This window comes from Balaenoptera acutorostrata, chromosome 9 (genome assembly GCF_949987535.1).
Source record: "Balaenoptera acutorostrata chromosome 9, mBalAcu1.1, whole genome shotgun sequence".
In the NCBI taxonomy this organism is placed as follows: Eukaryota; Metazoa; Chordata; class Mammalia; order Artiodactyla; family Balaenopteridae; genus Balaenoptera; species Balaenoptera acutorostrata.
Window position 1 is genome coordinate 38,065,257 of NC_080072.1, and position 13,035 is coordinate 38,078,291.

Consider the following 13,035-nt stretch of genomic DNA (forward strand, 5'->3'; position numbering starts at 1 on the left):
ACGGCCGCATGTGTTACAGGTGCCCATGTGAGTTCCACTACTTGAATGTAAAGACAAGTCACCCTGATTCAGATATTGTCCTTAGCAACTAACATCGCTTGACTTTACACCAAAGGGTGCTTGATCAGGCATGACCGGCTGCACGGTTCTGGTCCCCAAACCGACAGCATCTCAGGCTTTCTGAGCTCTCACCTGGTTTACTGTCCTGATGCGCAGGAGACATGGGGAGAAAAAGATAAAGGAGTGAAAAGATCACAGGCTGCCATCTGTCCCTGTGAAATTTAACTGTTATGTGGAATGTTTTCCGGCTGCCGTTTTTGCTTTTCAGATGTGAATTTCACTGAGCCCCAATGTCTGCCACGACTCCACACTCCTCCACGAGTCACACATCTGACCCATGCCGGCCTCTGAATCACCAGCCTGGCTCTTTTGATGCGTGCACATACGAACACAATCTGGAATGTGTGTGGAGACCTGAGTAGTAATTAAACTCCACACCCTTCTCCTGAGAGCTGGCCCTTTTCCTGCACTATCCATGTCCTCATATGCAGGGGAGCTAAAACCTGGGAGAGAAGGAAACATAAAATCAATCCCAAACCACTAAATGGGGCCCTAAACCACTGTAAGATGGATCACTTACAAGTGGCCTGAAACCTCTCTGCCCCATCACTGTGCCCAGGCAGCAGAACCAGAAGGAAAGAGTGAAATCACTCAGATCCTCTGAAATTAATACTCAGAGCTAATGGTCAAACGGGTATGAGAGTCGATCATGTGGGCTGCAGACCAACTCCACAGCTGTAATGTGGCTATTAATATGGTAGGGTCATGGATATTTAGTCTAATAAATGGATTTTAAACATGGATTCAATTTTTAACCCAACTCTGGAAGTGGTAAGATATGCGAAGAATAACGCAGCCACTGCTAAATATGTGGTTTACCACTCCCTTCCCTGGTTAGAAGTTGCTGGAACCCAGGGCACAGTGCTGGGAACGGGGGACAAGGGACAGAGAAGGTGGTAGCTCGGAATACACTGCAGTAGGAATTCTAATTCTGATGTTTCCTTTTTTTCTTTAAATTAAGAATGTGACAGTATAACACTAATAAATATTTGTGGAATTAACTATATGACAATTGCAGATTTTATGATTTTATGTGATATAATATCCCTTTAATCATCCTTGTCTGGGTTATATTTAAATAAAATTTAGATTTTGTTTTTGTTTTTGGTTTTGGTAAAAGAAACATGCTGAAATCTTCTTTCCAACTGTTCCCAGGGTGCTCAGAACAATTTTCACTCAGTGCTTCTTAAAGGAAATTTGAAAAAGTCGATACATTTTAGAGTTCCAAGTCTTTTTGGAAGGCAGCTCTATCTGAAGAGTGAACAAGGAGATTCAAAGTGAAGTATCCGAGCAGCCCAGAGCCCCTACATGAGTGAAGAGGAGCATACCTTAAAACAGAATGGCCAACAGGTAAAAGACTTATTTACAATTCTGAGGAGGAGGGAGTAGATCATGAGAGAAGGAGAAGAAAGAGAAGGAAGGTAGTAAGACAGACATTCAGTTTGTTTGGCTCATCAATCAAGGCAACAGTGAAGCAACTTCACATCAAGCTGGGTTCGGGACCTTCCAGCAGACGGTTGCACGGGAGGCCTCACCACCAAGAGACACGGAATTTCCAGGCGCCAAACTCACCAGTGAGTTCCTCCAGGGCAGGCTGTCCACTCTTGGTGTAGTGGCTGGGCTCCACGGTCACACCCCCTGAGCTGGACTCGGCAGTAACATTCCCTTCGGTGTCTGTCTGGGACCTTCACACACAAACCAGAGCAGACACACTTGTCACAAGGGGTAACTAGCACATCTGGACCACTGTGCCCCGACCACAGCCCCGACTATCCCCTCCTTCGGCAAGAAGCTTTAGAACAGAGCAGACCAGCAGATGTATGCTAAATAATTCACTGGTGCACGTGGAGCAAGGTCCTAGAAACAGACAGAGCCACCGAACTGTAAAAGACGAAATATTCATCACCCAAAGGGAGGGTCTGCAATCCTTCACTGGAGGACGCGTCTCTGCATCCCCTTCGGGGAGCTAGGTCTAGCCAGAAAAATGCTGGCGAGTACTGGATGGTTTGGATCGTTTAACATGTGCCAAAAAGAGCCACTTCTAAGTAACCAGCGATGCCAGCAAGCCAAGCATGAAGATGACTCCATGACTCCACTGACAGCCCCCAGGGCGCCCCCCCCAGATCCTCCTGACACAGCCGTCTCTGGAAAGATGACCGTACAACCAGTCAGGAGCGGGTGCCAGGCAGGTGTGTTTGTCCTCTAGGTCTGATTCAGAGCCCAGAGCTTCTGAGATGAAAGGTCTCATTGATCATTATTTCAACACCTGACTGAAATCTGTACTTCCCCAAACCTTCTCCATGCCCTTTTTTGTCAAGCAAATCGAGGCAACTGCTTCATGTCATGTGCTCTTGCCACAATTACCTCTGCTTATTTTGGCGTGCCAGGCAAACATATAATTATACTCAGACACATAACCATGGGTGTAACGTTACTAATTCGTTAGCATCCTGAGCTGATTCAACCAGATTTCACTCCCTGTGAAGAAAGTGTTTGCCAGCAATGTGAACTGTCTAAAACAGACTGTGGCGGATGTGTACTGATAACCCCACATCATCCATCCATGCTCCCCCCTTTGCCCTCCTACCGATACCATCGGTTCCCCATGCCTGCCATCTCGACCTTTAAAGGATTTTCATGCTCTCGGTGTTCCTCTCCTTCCCTTGACCAGAATCCAAGCTCTCGCCATCTCTGCCCAGACCCTAGAAGCACTTTGTGAACAGGTACGCTGCCTCCAGACTAGAGGTTGCCAGCGACAGCCATGTATAGAAACCAGCCCACAGACTGATTCTTATTGGTCTCCACAGTATTTTTTTTAAAGCTTCTGAGTTCATTTCCACATTTAAAAATTGGGAGATTTCACAAAAATTCTGGATTTCTGCCTTCTCCCAGTAAAAACAAGTCTGGAAGGACTGAGCTCACGGTCTTGTGGGGCGCCACCTGCTGGTGACATGTGGTGGCGGCCCCCTCTAGAGAGGCGTGGGGTTCCCTCTACCAGAGTCCCACTCACCCTGAACCACTCCTTTGTATTACCTTTGTGGAGCCAAGCAGGCACGTGAACCATGACTTCTGTTCTAGACTGTTCCTAGGTGTGGTGCACTCCCCATTCTGTCCTGCACTGATGTCGGTGATGCCGATGTGATCCTGTCACCTTCCGATTAAAGGGCTCCGATGGTTTCCCGTTGCCCACAGAATAAGGTCTAAAGTTCTAATTGTGATAGAAGGTACCCTACATAGTGGGATTCTTCCTTCCTTCCTTTCCAGCCCTGTCTCCTGCCACTCCTGCCCTTTACACACAGCCCTGCCCTGTGCTCCACCCACACGTGGCTCCTCTCCATTCCCAGATCATACCCTGTCCTTAACAGTTTCTTCTTTGTAGTCATTGTGTCCTCTGCCTAAAGGCTCTTTTCCTCTTGCTTCCTTAGTTTGCTCCTAACCTACCTTTCAGGCACAGTCCCCATGTCATCTTGGCCTGGAAGCCTTCCCCAGTCCTTGGCCAGCAGATGTCTCCACCTCTTGTGCGTCTCTATTCTCCCGATGCCTGCTTATTATAATATGATCTAATGCATAAACCTTTCCTACACTAGATTAAGAGCTCTCTGAAGGCTAAGACTGGCTCTTTTGATGTGTGCACATGAGAACACGATCTGTTCCAACTCACATGCCAAGCAGGCGCTCAGGCAGGGTGTGCTGAACGGATAAATGAGAAGTTTTTAAGTCTAGAACGATGCTGGGTGCTAGAAGGAACATTAGACTCGGAGTCTGAACACTGAGCTGGCTGCAGTAAGTCACTGCACCTCGTTGAGCGTCTGGCCCTCAAGCGGGGATTACGACAGCGACCTCCCCTGGCTGCCACAAAAATCACAGGTGAGACAACATAAAAGCAGTCAAGTGTAAAGCAATAGAGGTGTCCAGTGTGCCTTCTGAATCGGTAACTATGATTTACTCAGAGTTATTTTTCAAAAGTGATTTATCTTCCTTTTCTTCCCTTGGTACCATCACTAACGTGGAGAGGTTCGGGGGGAAGCGCTGTAAAGCATATACAGTGAGCTATAAACTTGAGAGAGAGCATCTCAGAGCACAAAGGGAGCCTAAACCATTTCCTAAAATCCTCTAATCTAGCCCCATCTCCTCACTTTACAGATGAGGCTCAAAGCAAGGCGGTGATTTAGAGTCAGACGGTTTCGTGGTTAAGCACTTGGCCCCTCTTAAAGGGACAGACTTGGCTTTAGACACTAGCTTTCTGGCTCTCAGCTCTTTGACCTACCGCAAGTTACTTAAATACTCTAGGCCTCAGTTTGCTCACCTTCAGAACAGGGATAGAAAGGGTAGCCAGCTCATGGAGTTGTGAGAATGATTAAATGAGCTGGGTCTCTGCACTCACGCGGTGCATACTCAACAGCTATGCCTGCAGCCAGGTCCCAAGGCCACCCAGGGACTCACAAGCGAATAAAAGGCAGAGTCCAGGCATCTGACTCCTATCCCAGTGCTCTTCTTTCCCTCCTCCTACCTGGCTCACCTAGAGGAAAGGCACCTCAGAGGAGCCAGAAGGACATCACACAGGTTGAGCGTAAACACTAAAACGCAGCTGGACAGACACATGGGACGTTTTCTCCTTCCTCCTATTTGTCAGACATTTGCTCTTGATCATTAAGAGTTTTTCCTCTCATTGAAAAATCTTGAAATATTTTTAAAAAAGGTTAAACGTTTTAGAATCGTTCAAATAATTACAGCCAGAAAAAAAAGGAGCGGGGGTGAGAGATTGATGGTGATCAGACTGTCACGTATTTTAATTCTGAAAATGCAGATCAAGAATCTGGGAACAGTCGCTTGAATATGCATCGCCTCAAGACTATTCGTGTGACTGCCATGATAAAAATTTCACGGCAAGCAGTTCAGTTGCCTCCACGGTTCAGAGAACAGTTGTATAAAAAGCTGAGCATGGAGACAAGTGCTGAGTCATTATCTAAGCCTTGGCACCCTTCTCAGGACTGTTAGCTGAGCTGATGACTTGATTGAATACAAAGATGACCGCCTCCCATTAAAAAGGTCAGGTGTGACCCTCACTGAAGGGGTGGGTAAGCAACGAAAAGCAAAGAGCTTCTCCTCAGAAGCCTGACATTCCCTCACAGGCTGGATGCTGCAGGCTTGACTCTGAAATCAATCGCTTGAACCAGACTTTCTATCAGCTCTTGGCAGGAATGGTGATAGAACCTACTAGAACTCACCTCAGGCAGAAATAGAGGAAATATCTAATTCTTTGGGGAACCATGTAAACAGAGGAAGCTGAAAGCATGGGCCTGAGTCTGTGCATATGAACAGGTATGTAAATAACACGTGTGAATATGTGTATTTGCATTTTATGTATGAATGTGTACTTGTGTCCTTACGTGTGACCGTCCCTGATGTGCATCCACACTATAGGTGTATGAGTGTGTGTGTACAGGTGTGATTGTGTATATACTTAGGGTAGAAACTGTGAAGTAAGTGCTCAGACTGTGACCTTCAACCATCGGTCCCCTTGTGCTGTGGAGAGGTATTAGTTATCACTCAGCTGTGCAGTGTGGCCCACTGCCCTGCACATCTCGAGCACGGGATCGAGTCGAGCGCTGTGAACAAGGTTCTGGGAACCCCCAAGAGCAGGGCCGAGAGGCTCGCATCTGCCCGGAGAGGACTCATCTCACGCATCCAGCATCACCCGGAGCCGACTCATCCCACGCATCCAGCATCACCCGGAGCCAGTGTCCTCCAGCCTGTACAGGCGTGTGGTGCAGCCAGAGGCTCTCGTAGGCCAGAACCACCCAGACAACAGCACCTGGCTCCACGTGGTCTCCCGTGGTGCTACGGATGTGCCACCAGAGACAGACAGACCGAGGGACCGATAACGGACAGACGCAAACACCCAGGCTTGTCTCCCCAAATACCACCCGGGTTCTTCGGTTCTTCTGGAACCAGTCCCTCCTTACGGCTACCCTTCTTCCTCATCCTGCTCTCCCCTCGAGAAATCCCAGCACACAGCAGGGACCGAAAATATATTTAAGGAATTCCCTGGTGGCCTAGTGGTTAGGGTTCTGGGCTTTCACTGCCGTGGCCCAGGTTCGATCCCTGGTTGGGAACCTGCAAGCCACACCACACAGCCAAAAAAAAAATTTTTTTTAATTTTAAAAAAAAAAAGAAAAGAAAAAATAGTTAATACGTGTGATGGGGTAAGAAACCATGAGGATCTGGAATTTTAAGATAAGCACCTCTGTGAGAAGTCTCCGTTACTCAGCAAGGTGGTTTTGTGGTTTTCATTGTTTAAAGTACATTCAGGATGCTTTAGGACTGATGTTGGAGCCTGTCGAGTGATAGCAAACCACCCTCCTAACTTCTGCTCATGCTGCCGCTGCCTCTGCAAAGCCCCTGGGTCCCCATGTGCCTGGGTCGCTCCTCCTCATCCCAGGATCAGCTCACATTTTACTTCCACTCTTTAGCTTCCTGACCTCCCCCCAGCCCTGCTGAATTAACCGTCCCTCAAGCACACTGATCACGTGGCACCTGAGCTGTCTGCCTCAATGTTCCCGGGTAGCAGTCCCGACCCCTAGCCTCAGAGACCCAGAATCCACCAGCAAGGCTCCTTTGCCCATGGGCCCCGGCAGGGCAGGGGAGCAGCTGCTCCTACCTGTACAGGAAAGGCGCCACCGTGGCCGTGTTGGGGTGGCTGTATTGCTGGGGCTGAGGTAGCTGGACGCTGACAGTATTGCTTCCCGTGGTCTGGGCGGTCCCGACGGACCCACTGACAGTCTGGCTGCTGATGCTGTGATTCAGGGTGGTCCCTCCTGGGGCTTTGCCTTCCGAGGACGCCAGGCTGGAGGAGGAACTGGAGTGTCTGCCGTCCAGCTGGGGCTTCTGCTGGGGGAGCCCCGAGCTCGGCTTCCCACCCCGGCTCCGCTCCCCATCCTTGGAAGGCGCGGGGGCACTTGGGGATTTCCCGGGCATGCTCTTCATTCCTGGTTTTGGTATCCCGCTGTGCGAAGGGGCTGGGGCCTCCTTCTTGGCACTGTTGAGCTTCCCCCCTTTGGGGATGAAGCTGGCGATCTTGGAGGACTTTTTTGGCACCTCGGTCACCGCCACCCCGCTGAGGTCTTCTCTCGGACCCTCCTTGAGGTCCGGCCTCTCTGTCACCGAGGCTCTCTTGGCGAGGTCCTTGCTTTTCTCCTTCTCCTTCTCCCGCTGCTGTTTCTCCTTTTCCTTCTCGCTGCCTTTCGGGGAACTCTTCTTGTTGGTCAGCGCCCGGCTGAAAGTTCTCTGGGCAATGCCCTTGAGCGCGATCTTGGGGCTGTTGGAGGTGGGGCCCGCCGCGGACAGCGGGCGACCGCCGGCCTCCATCTCTTCGCTCTCTTCGAAGCTGGGCAGGATCTCCAGCCGCTCACAGCTTGTGTCCCGTGACCCCGGGCCCTCACCCACCTTGGAAGCCCCCTTGCTGTTGAAAAGTTTCAGTTTTTCCAGCATGGACCTCTGATTGTTGGGGGCTGGCTTCAGGGCTTCGGGGGTGGGCCTGGGGGCCTCGGGTGCAGGAGGCTTGACCGAAAGCGTGGCAGCCGTGGCGCTGTGCTTCACACTGACCGACTTGCTGCGCCAGGGCTTGGAGGCCGTGCCGGGCTGGGGGATGGCCGAGGAGGCGCTGCAATTACCAGGGGCGCAGCCGCCGCCCTCCAGAGCAGCAGGTGCATCTTCGCTCATTCCGGGGTGGGAGGGGGCCGGACTCGCCAAAGGCTCTGCAGAGACAGGGAAGAGAAGGAGACCTGAATCACACCCATGGATCTGCACTGATCACGAGGGGGCATCGGCCACGGCTACACGGCCAGTCGCTCCAACCCAGATGCCGCGCAGCTCCATTACCTGCTTCATGCGTTACCTATGGTTCAATTTAAATTCTACCTTGACTTTCTCCTATTCACACGCTATTCACATCCCGCCCCCCCGTCACCTTTTGTTGTATGCTGTGTGAATGAATGCTGATCTTAACATCAACACGCACAAGGCAATATCAAGCACATATGTTTACGGGAAAACAAAAATCCGCATCACCACTATGATGGTGTAGGAATGATGTAGGAAACATCTCCTGTTTTGAATGACTCAACCCACAACCCCGTTTCCTAGTTAAGCCAAACAATTAAGAATTATCCAACTTTAAGAAAACAATGTAGCACAGACATTAAAACAGAACAGACCAAAAAAAAAAAAAAAAATCCAGAAAAAGAGAAACCAAGTATAATCTTTACAGAAGAAGAATTACCCACACAAGTTGCTAAATCCCATCAAAGCAAATACGTTTTTCCTACGTTGGCACTTTTAAAGAGTTACGAACACAACGCAAGTTAGAGTTAAAATAAAAAAGGCTTTTGAGCTTAAGAGTATGAACTGGGCACAAGCCTTCACCGTAAGCAGGAAAACGTGCAGGTTATCTGAAAGTCAAGGTTTCCCCCTTGGCGGTCAGGGAGTAGTTCCCCGGCCAGACTCTTTTCTCAGAAAAGCTTCAAAATATTTCCAAACTAGAACTGGAATTATTCTGAGAAGGGCGGGTTCCAAACTGGTGCTCCGCTAGGCACCGAGGTGGCCCAGACTGCAGACATGAACCCTGCAGCGCCCTTCCTCAGGCGGCACTCAGAGCCACGCAGCTCCGTCCCCGACGTCAGGGCAGCTGTCAGAGGGAAGGTGGCAGGGACATGGCTGAGCCCAGCACCCACACCCACCCACGGCCGCGCCCGCCCGGTGCAGACAGGATGCGGTGCCTCGGCCCCAAAGAGCACGTCTGTGCCTGCAGAGTCACGATGACACGACTCACCCAGCGGCAGCCACTTTCTTCCGCAACGATTCCCCAGGAAAACTTCTCCAACCCGAAAGGCTGTCCTTCCAATTGTCACAAGTGTTTTCGGTTAAACTGCTCATGTTTCTAATTAACTTTTGTCATCCGCAACTGCTCCAGTGCCCAGAAGCCTGGCGGGATTAACGGCTGCTTCTTCTGTTCTTTTTTTTTTTTTTTTTTCCTCTTTTTAAATACCTATGTTCTGCCGCCTTCTAGCAACAGAGTAAACTGTATATAGAGCGGCTTTTTATGATTTAAAAGTCAACGGCCGCCAAAGCCGAGTGAAGGCAGCCCCTTGTGGGACACGAGCCGGGAGAGCTCCCGGCAGAGGAACTGCTTCCCTTCACTCTCAGCTGCTCCGGGAAGCCACGGCTCCAGGGTGATCCAACGCAGACCTCCCAATGTTTTAAAACACATACATCTTCCTGACTTACTGGGGATTTGGGTTTGGAGCAGGGGCTGCTGCATGATCCTCCCTAACAAAACTCAAGGGGCGTTGCTGGATCTTTTCCTGGGGAGAGCAGGGGACTGCCTGGGAAACAGGCTCACAGAACCCACCCACACTACTGGCCTTTCAGAGGGCCTCCTCGGGTGCGACGCTGCTCATGGAGGGCTTCCTGGGTGTCACAAGGTGTGGCGCTAGGCACGTTGTGAAGGGGGTTACTGCCCCCATTTGACAAGACTAAGGCTCAGAGAGGGCAAATGACTGCTCCTCAATCACATCGCTGGAAATGGACAAATCTGGGCTTTGGACCCAGGTCTCCTGACACAGTGTTCTTTGGGACTGCATCACAGCTACCTCCTGTGAGAAAGAACACATCTAAACAACAGCCACTTAAATGACTAGAGTACTTCTGGGGCATCGCCTTTTCTATTGCTTGGGTATATTCACGATACCCGTGGTGGGGGACAAACCAGCCCAGCCACTGGAAAGGAGGCAGCCTATGCCACAGAGGCCAGCGCCCTGGAGGAAATACTGGTGACCCTCCAGTCCCGAGTTCCACTCTCTCAGGACAACTGTCCTTCCCTTTACTTGGGCTCGGATCTGGGGCAGAAGTATTCATTCATTCGTTCATTCAATACATTCATTCATATCAATATTCAGTGAGTGCCTAGTATATGCCACACATTCTCTAGGCACTTGGGATGCCTCAGTGACAGTGCCGAGACCCCTGCCTTCACGGAGGTTACACTCTGGCAGCGAGGAACAGATGATAACTAATGTAATTAATAAATACATCTTATCATTTGGTAGCAAAGAAGCCCTAAAGAAAAAGGGGCTTTGGGGGCAATGTGCTTATAGGAGCTGCAACAAATCATGACCAGAGGTACGCCCCTCGTTCCTAAAGGAGTTTCAGGCATACTCCCTGCTGAGGAGACATACATGGATCAGTGTCACTTCTCTGCTCCCACACATTCCTTGGAACTCTTATAAAGCCCGCCTGAAATCGTTTGGACAAGAAATGCCCCTGCCTAGCGTTTCTGTGTGTTTTTAAACCTTAACACACACAGCTAGAAATCAGTTGTTACTAACTAGCTAAGGACAGATCCAGAGCTAAACAGATGCCTGGCTTGTCTAAGAGAAATGTGCAGACCAACCAAAGGTGTGTATCTCCTTTAGGGAAGGTGCCAGGTGCAGGGAAGGGGCCCATGCAGTGTAGCCACGGCGGACACACAGGCATTCCGCAGGCCGTTCCCCAAACAGCTCCCAGAAACTCTTCCCTGTCTTGCGAACCCCAGCTCACGTGCCTTCCTCCTTTGTCAAGCTACCTGAGACCCTCGAGCTGAACAATGCAAACCCTCTCGTTTGCATCACATCACCTGGTATTTCTCCCTACTCTGTTTTCCCAGGACACTGTCCATGCCTCCCTTGTTATAAAAGCATTTGGAGGGCCACCTACTTACACCAGGCACTGGGAATACAGAGTTGAGTAAGATACAGCCCCTGCCCTCTAGGAACTCACTGCCCAAAGGGGCAGCGGACCTCAAAACAGAGCACAGAAACAACGTCAAGGCTTTAGAGGGCTGTACGTGGTCCCAGGAGACCCAAGCATTGGGATCTCCTAATTCTCCCCAGGGAGTCTGGGAAAGCTTCATTGTTATTCCACTGGTTTGTAAATTCCTCCAGGGCAGAGATGACCCCCACCCCCATTCACCCTTGTGTCCCAAAGCCTGCCAGAGCATAGAAAATAGTAAATGGTTTCTGAATTGTTGGTTGGTAGTTTTGACCTTTGCAAGTCACATTTAAGGCAAGAGAGACTCAAAATTTGTGATTAGTCATTAGGGTTTTATTAAAACTTTTCAGTCCAAACTCAGGATCAGGACTCAGAGAGCTTCAGAATTTCTACTTGGCATTTTGCCTGGGCTCCCCTGGTTACAGGATCATGGGGACATTTCAAGGCTACTCATTACAGCTCTAAGAGTAGTCTTGGCGGATGATTCTGAATTTGGTTTCTAGAACAGAAGTTCCCTGAGTAGGGCTACAGGGCACCTGAGAATCAGATCATCAATACTTTGACATTATGTCATAGCCAGAAAGCCCCTTAACAGTGAAGGGGCTCCAGGTCATGAGTGGTCTTGTCCAGGTGAACTTGACATGTTTCTGTCATCCCTAGGGTATCACAGCAGTGATCTCAGATCTTGGTTGAAGTGGAAAGCAGCCATTTCTAATACAAGGCTTCTGTGATTCCCAACATGAGACTTTCCTTACCAGCCTTCTGAGATAGTGAGATAAATGCAGGAGGGATGTGGGGAGGCAGGCCAAGCCTCAAGTTTTACACCAGCTGAAGGTGTGACCCCAACCCCAGGTATACCACTTTGCCCCTCTGGGCCTCCGTCGCCCCATTTGTAAGAAAGAGGATAAGCTTTTTCTCTAGAATCCTTTCAGCTCTGTTTCCATTCAAAGCTCAGCGAGTCTCCAAGAGACCCTATGAGGCTGGGCCCCAAGAACGCAACTAAGTTCACTCGCTAAACAAGTGAGTTTCCCTGTGCTGCGACATACAGGTGTTTCTTTAATGTCAATCATTCCCCCTCCATGGTTCTCTTAAGATGCTTACCAATAAATGCAGAAAACTGGCTGGGTCAAGGTATACTCAACCTTGAATGAGCTGCTAGTGAATTCAAAAATGCTAGTATTCTATGAAAGTAAATGTGTGGGAGGGAGGGCAGGGGGAGTTCTTTAAAATTAAGAACACTTCTCTCTCTAATAACTAACAGCTCTAGTTTCTTTTCTCAGGTATAAGAACCTTTGTTGGAACAAAGGAATCTGAGAGAGCAAAAGGAGGAAAGCACAAAAGGAATGTTCTGACTACCAGTGTTCTCCCAATAATGGTATGTGGGGTAAAGAGGTGAGATGAACATTTTTGATGGCACGTGGATAAACATTTTTATATTTGAAAAGTTACGTATTTATTTTATTGCATATCAGAAAAGATAAGCAGCCCATATATAAATCAACAGTTTCACAGACAGTAGATGTGGATTTAATTTGAGTTGATTTAAGGAAAATATGAAACAAATAAAAACACAAGCAGTTCACCGATGTGACAAAAATCACGCTGAAAGTTTGTGAAAGACTAAAGTTGGGGAAACACTGTTCCATTAAATCAGAAATACTTATTTTATATGTAAAATACATAAGTATTTTAATAATACTTGTTTTATACTCAATTTATTCTTTTGGAAAATGCAATCAACCCAAGAGAAATTAAATCAGAAGGCCCAAATAAGGACTAGGTTCAAAAACTAATCTGAGGGGCTTCCCTGGTGGCGCAGTGGTTGAGAACCTGCCTGCCAATGCAGGGGACACGGGTTCAAGCCCTGGTCTGGGAAGATCCCACATGCCGCGGAGCAACTGGGCCCGTGAGCCACAACTACTGAGCCTGCGCGTCTGGAGCCTGTGCTCCGCAACAAGAGAGGCCGCGATAGTGAGAGGCCCGCGCACCGCGATGAAGAGTGGCCCCTGCCTGCCGCAACTAGAGAAAGCCCTCGCACAGAAACGAAGACCCAACACAGCCAAAAAAAAAAAAAAAAACTCATCTGAAATGGCTACTTTTATAGCTTTA

At 49.2% G+C, this 13,035-nt stretch overlaps 1 protein-coding gene across 12 annotated transcripts in view; it reads right to left on the minus strand.

The window, feature by feature from the left end:
- NAV2 (neuron navigator 2) overlaps positions 1-13,035 on the minus strand; it is a 398,333-nt gene that overhangs the window by 163,318 nt on the left and 221,980 nt on the right. For 8 of the 12 annotated variants that reach the window (XR_009009169.1, XM_057552146.1, XM_057552147.1 and 5 more), the window contains 2 exons: positions 6,782-7,877; positions 1,693-1,805 (listed from right to left, as the gene is read on the minus strand). Coding sequence is in view for 11 of the 12 variants with exons in the window: in XM_057552146.1 (XP_057408129.1) it covers positions 1,693-1,805; positions 6,782-7,877 (1,209 nt within the window). In the remaining variant the exon portion in view is untranslated. Of the gene's footprint in view, positions 1-1,692; positions 1,806-6,781; positions 7,878-8,401; positions 8,425-8,544; positions 8,754-8,950; positions 9,098-13,035 lie in introns of those variants that run through there. The other 4 variants (XM_057552149.1, XM_057552150.1, XM_057552152.1 and 1 more) reach the window with 4 other exon arrangements.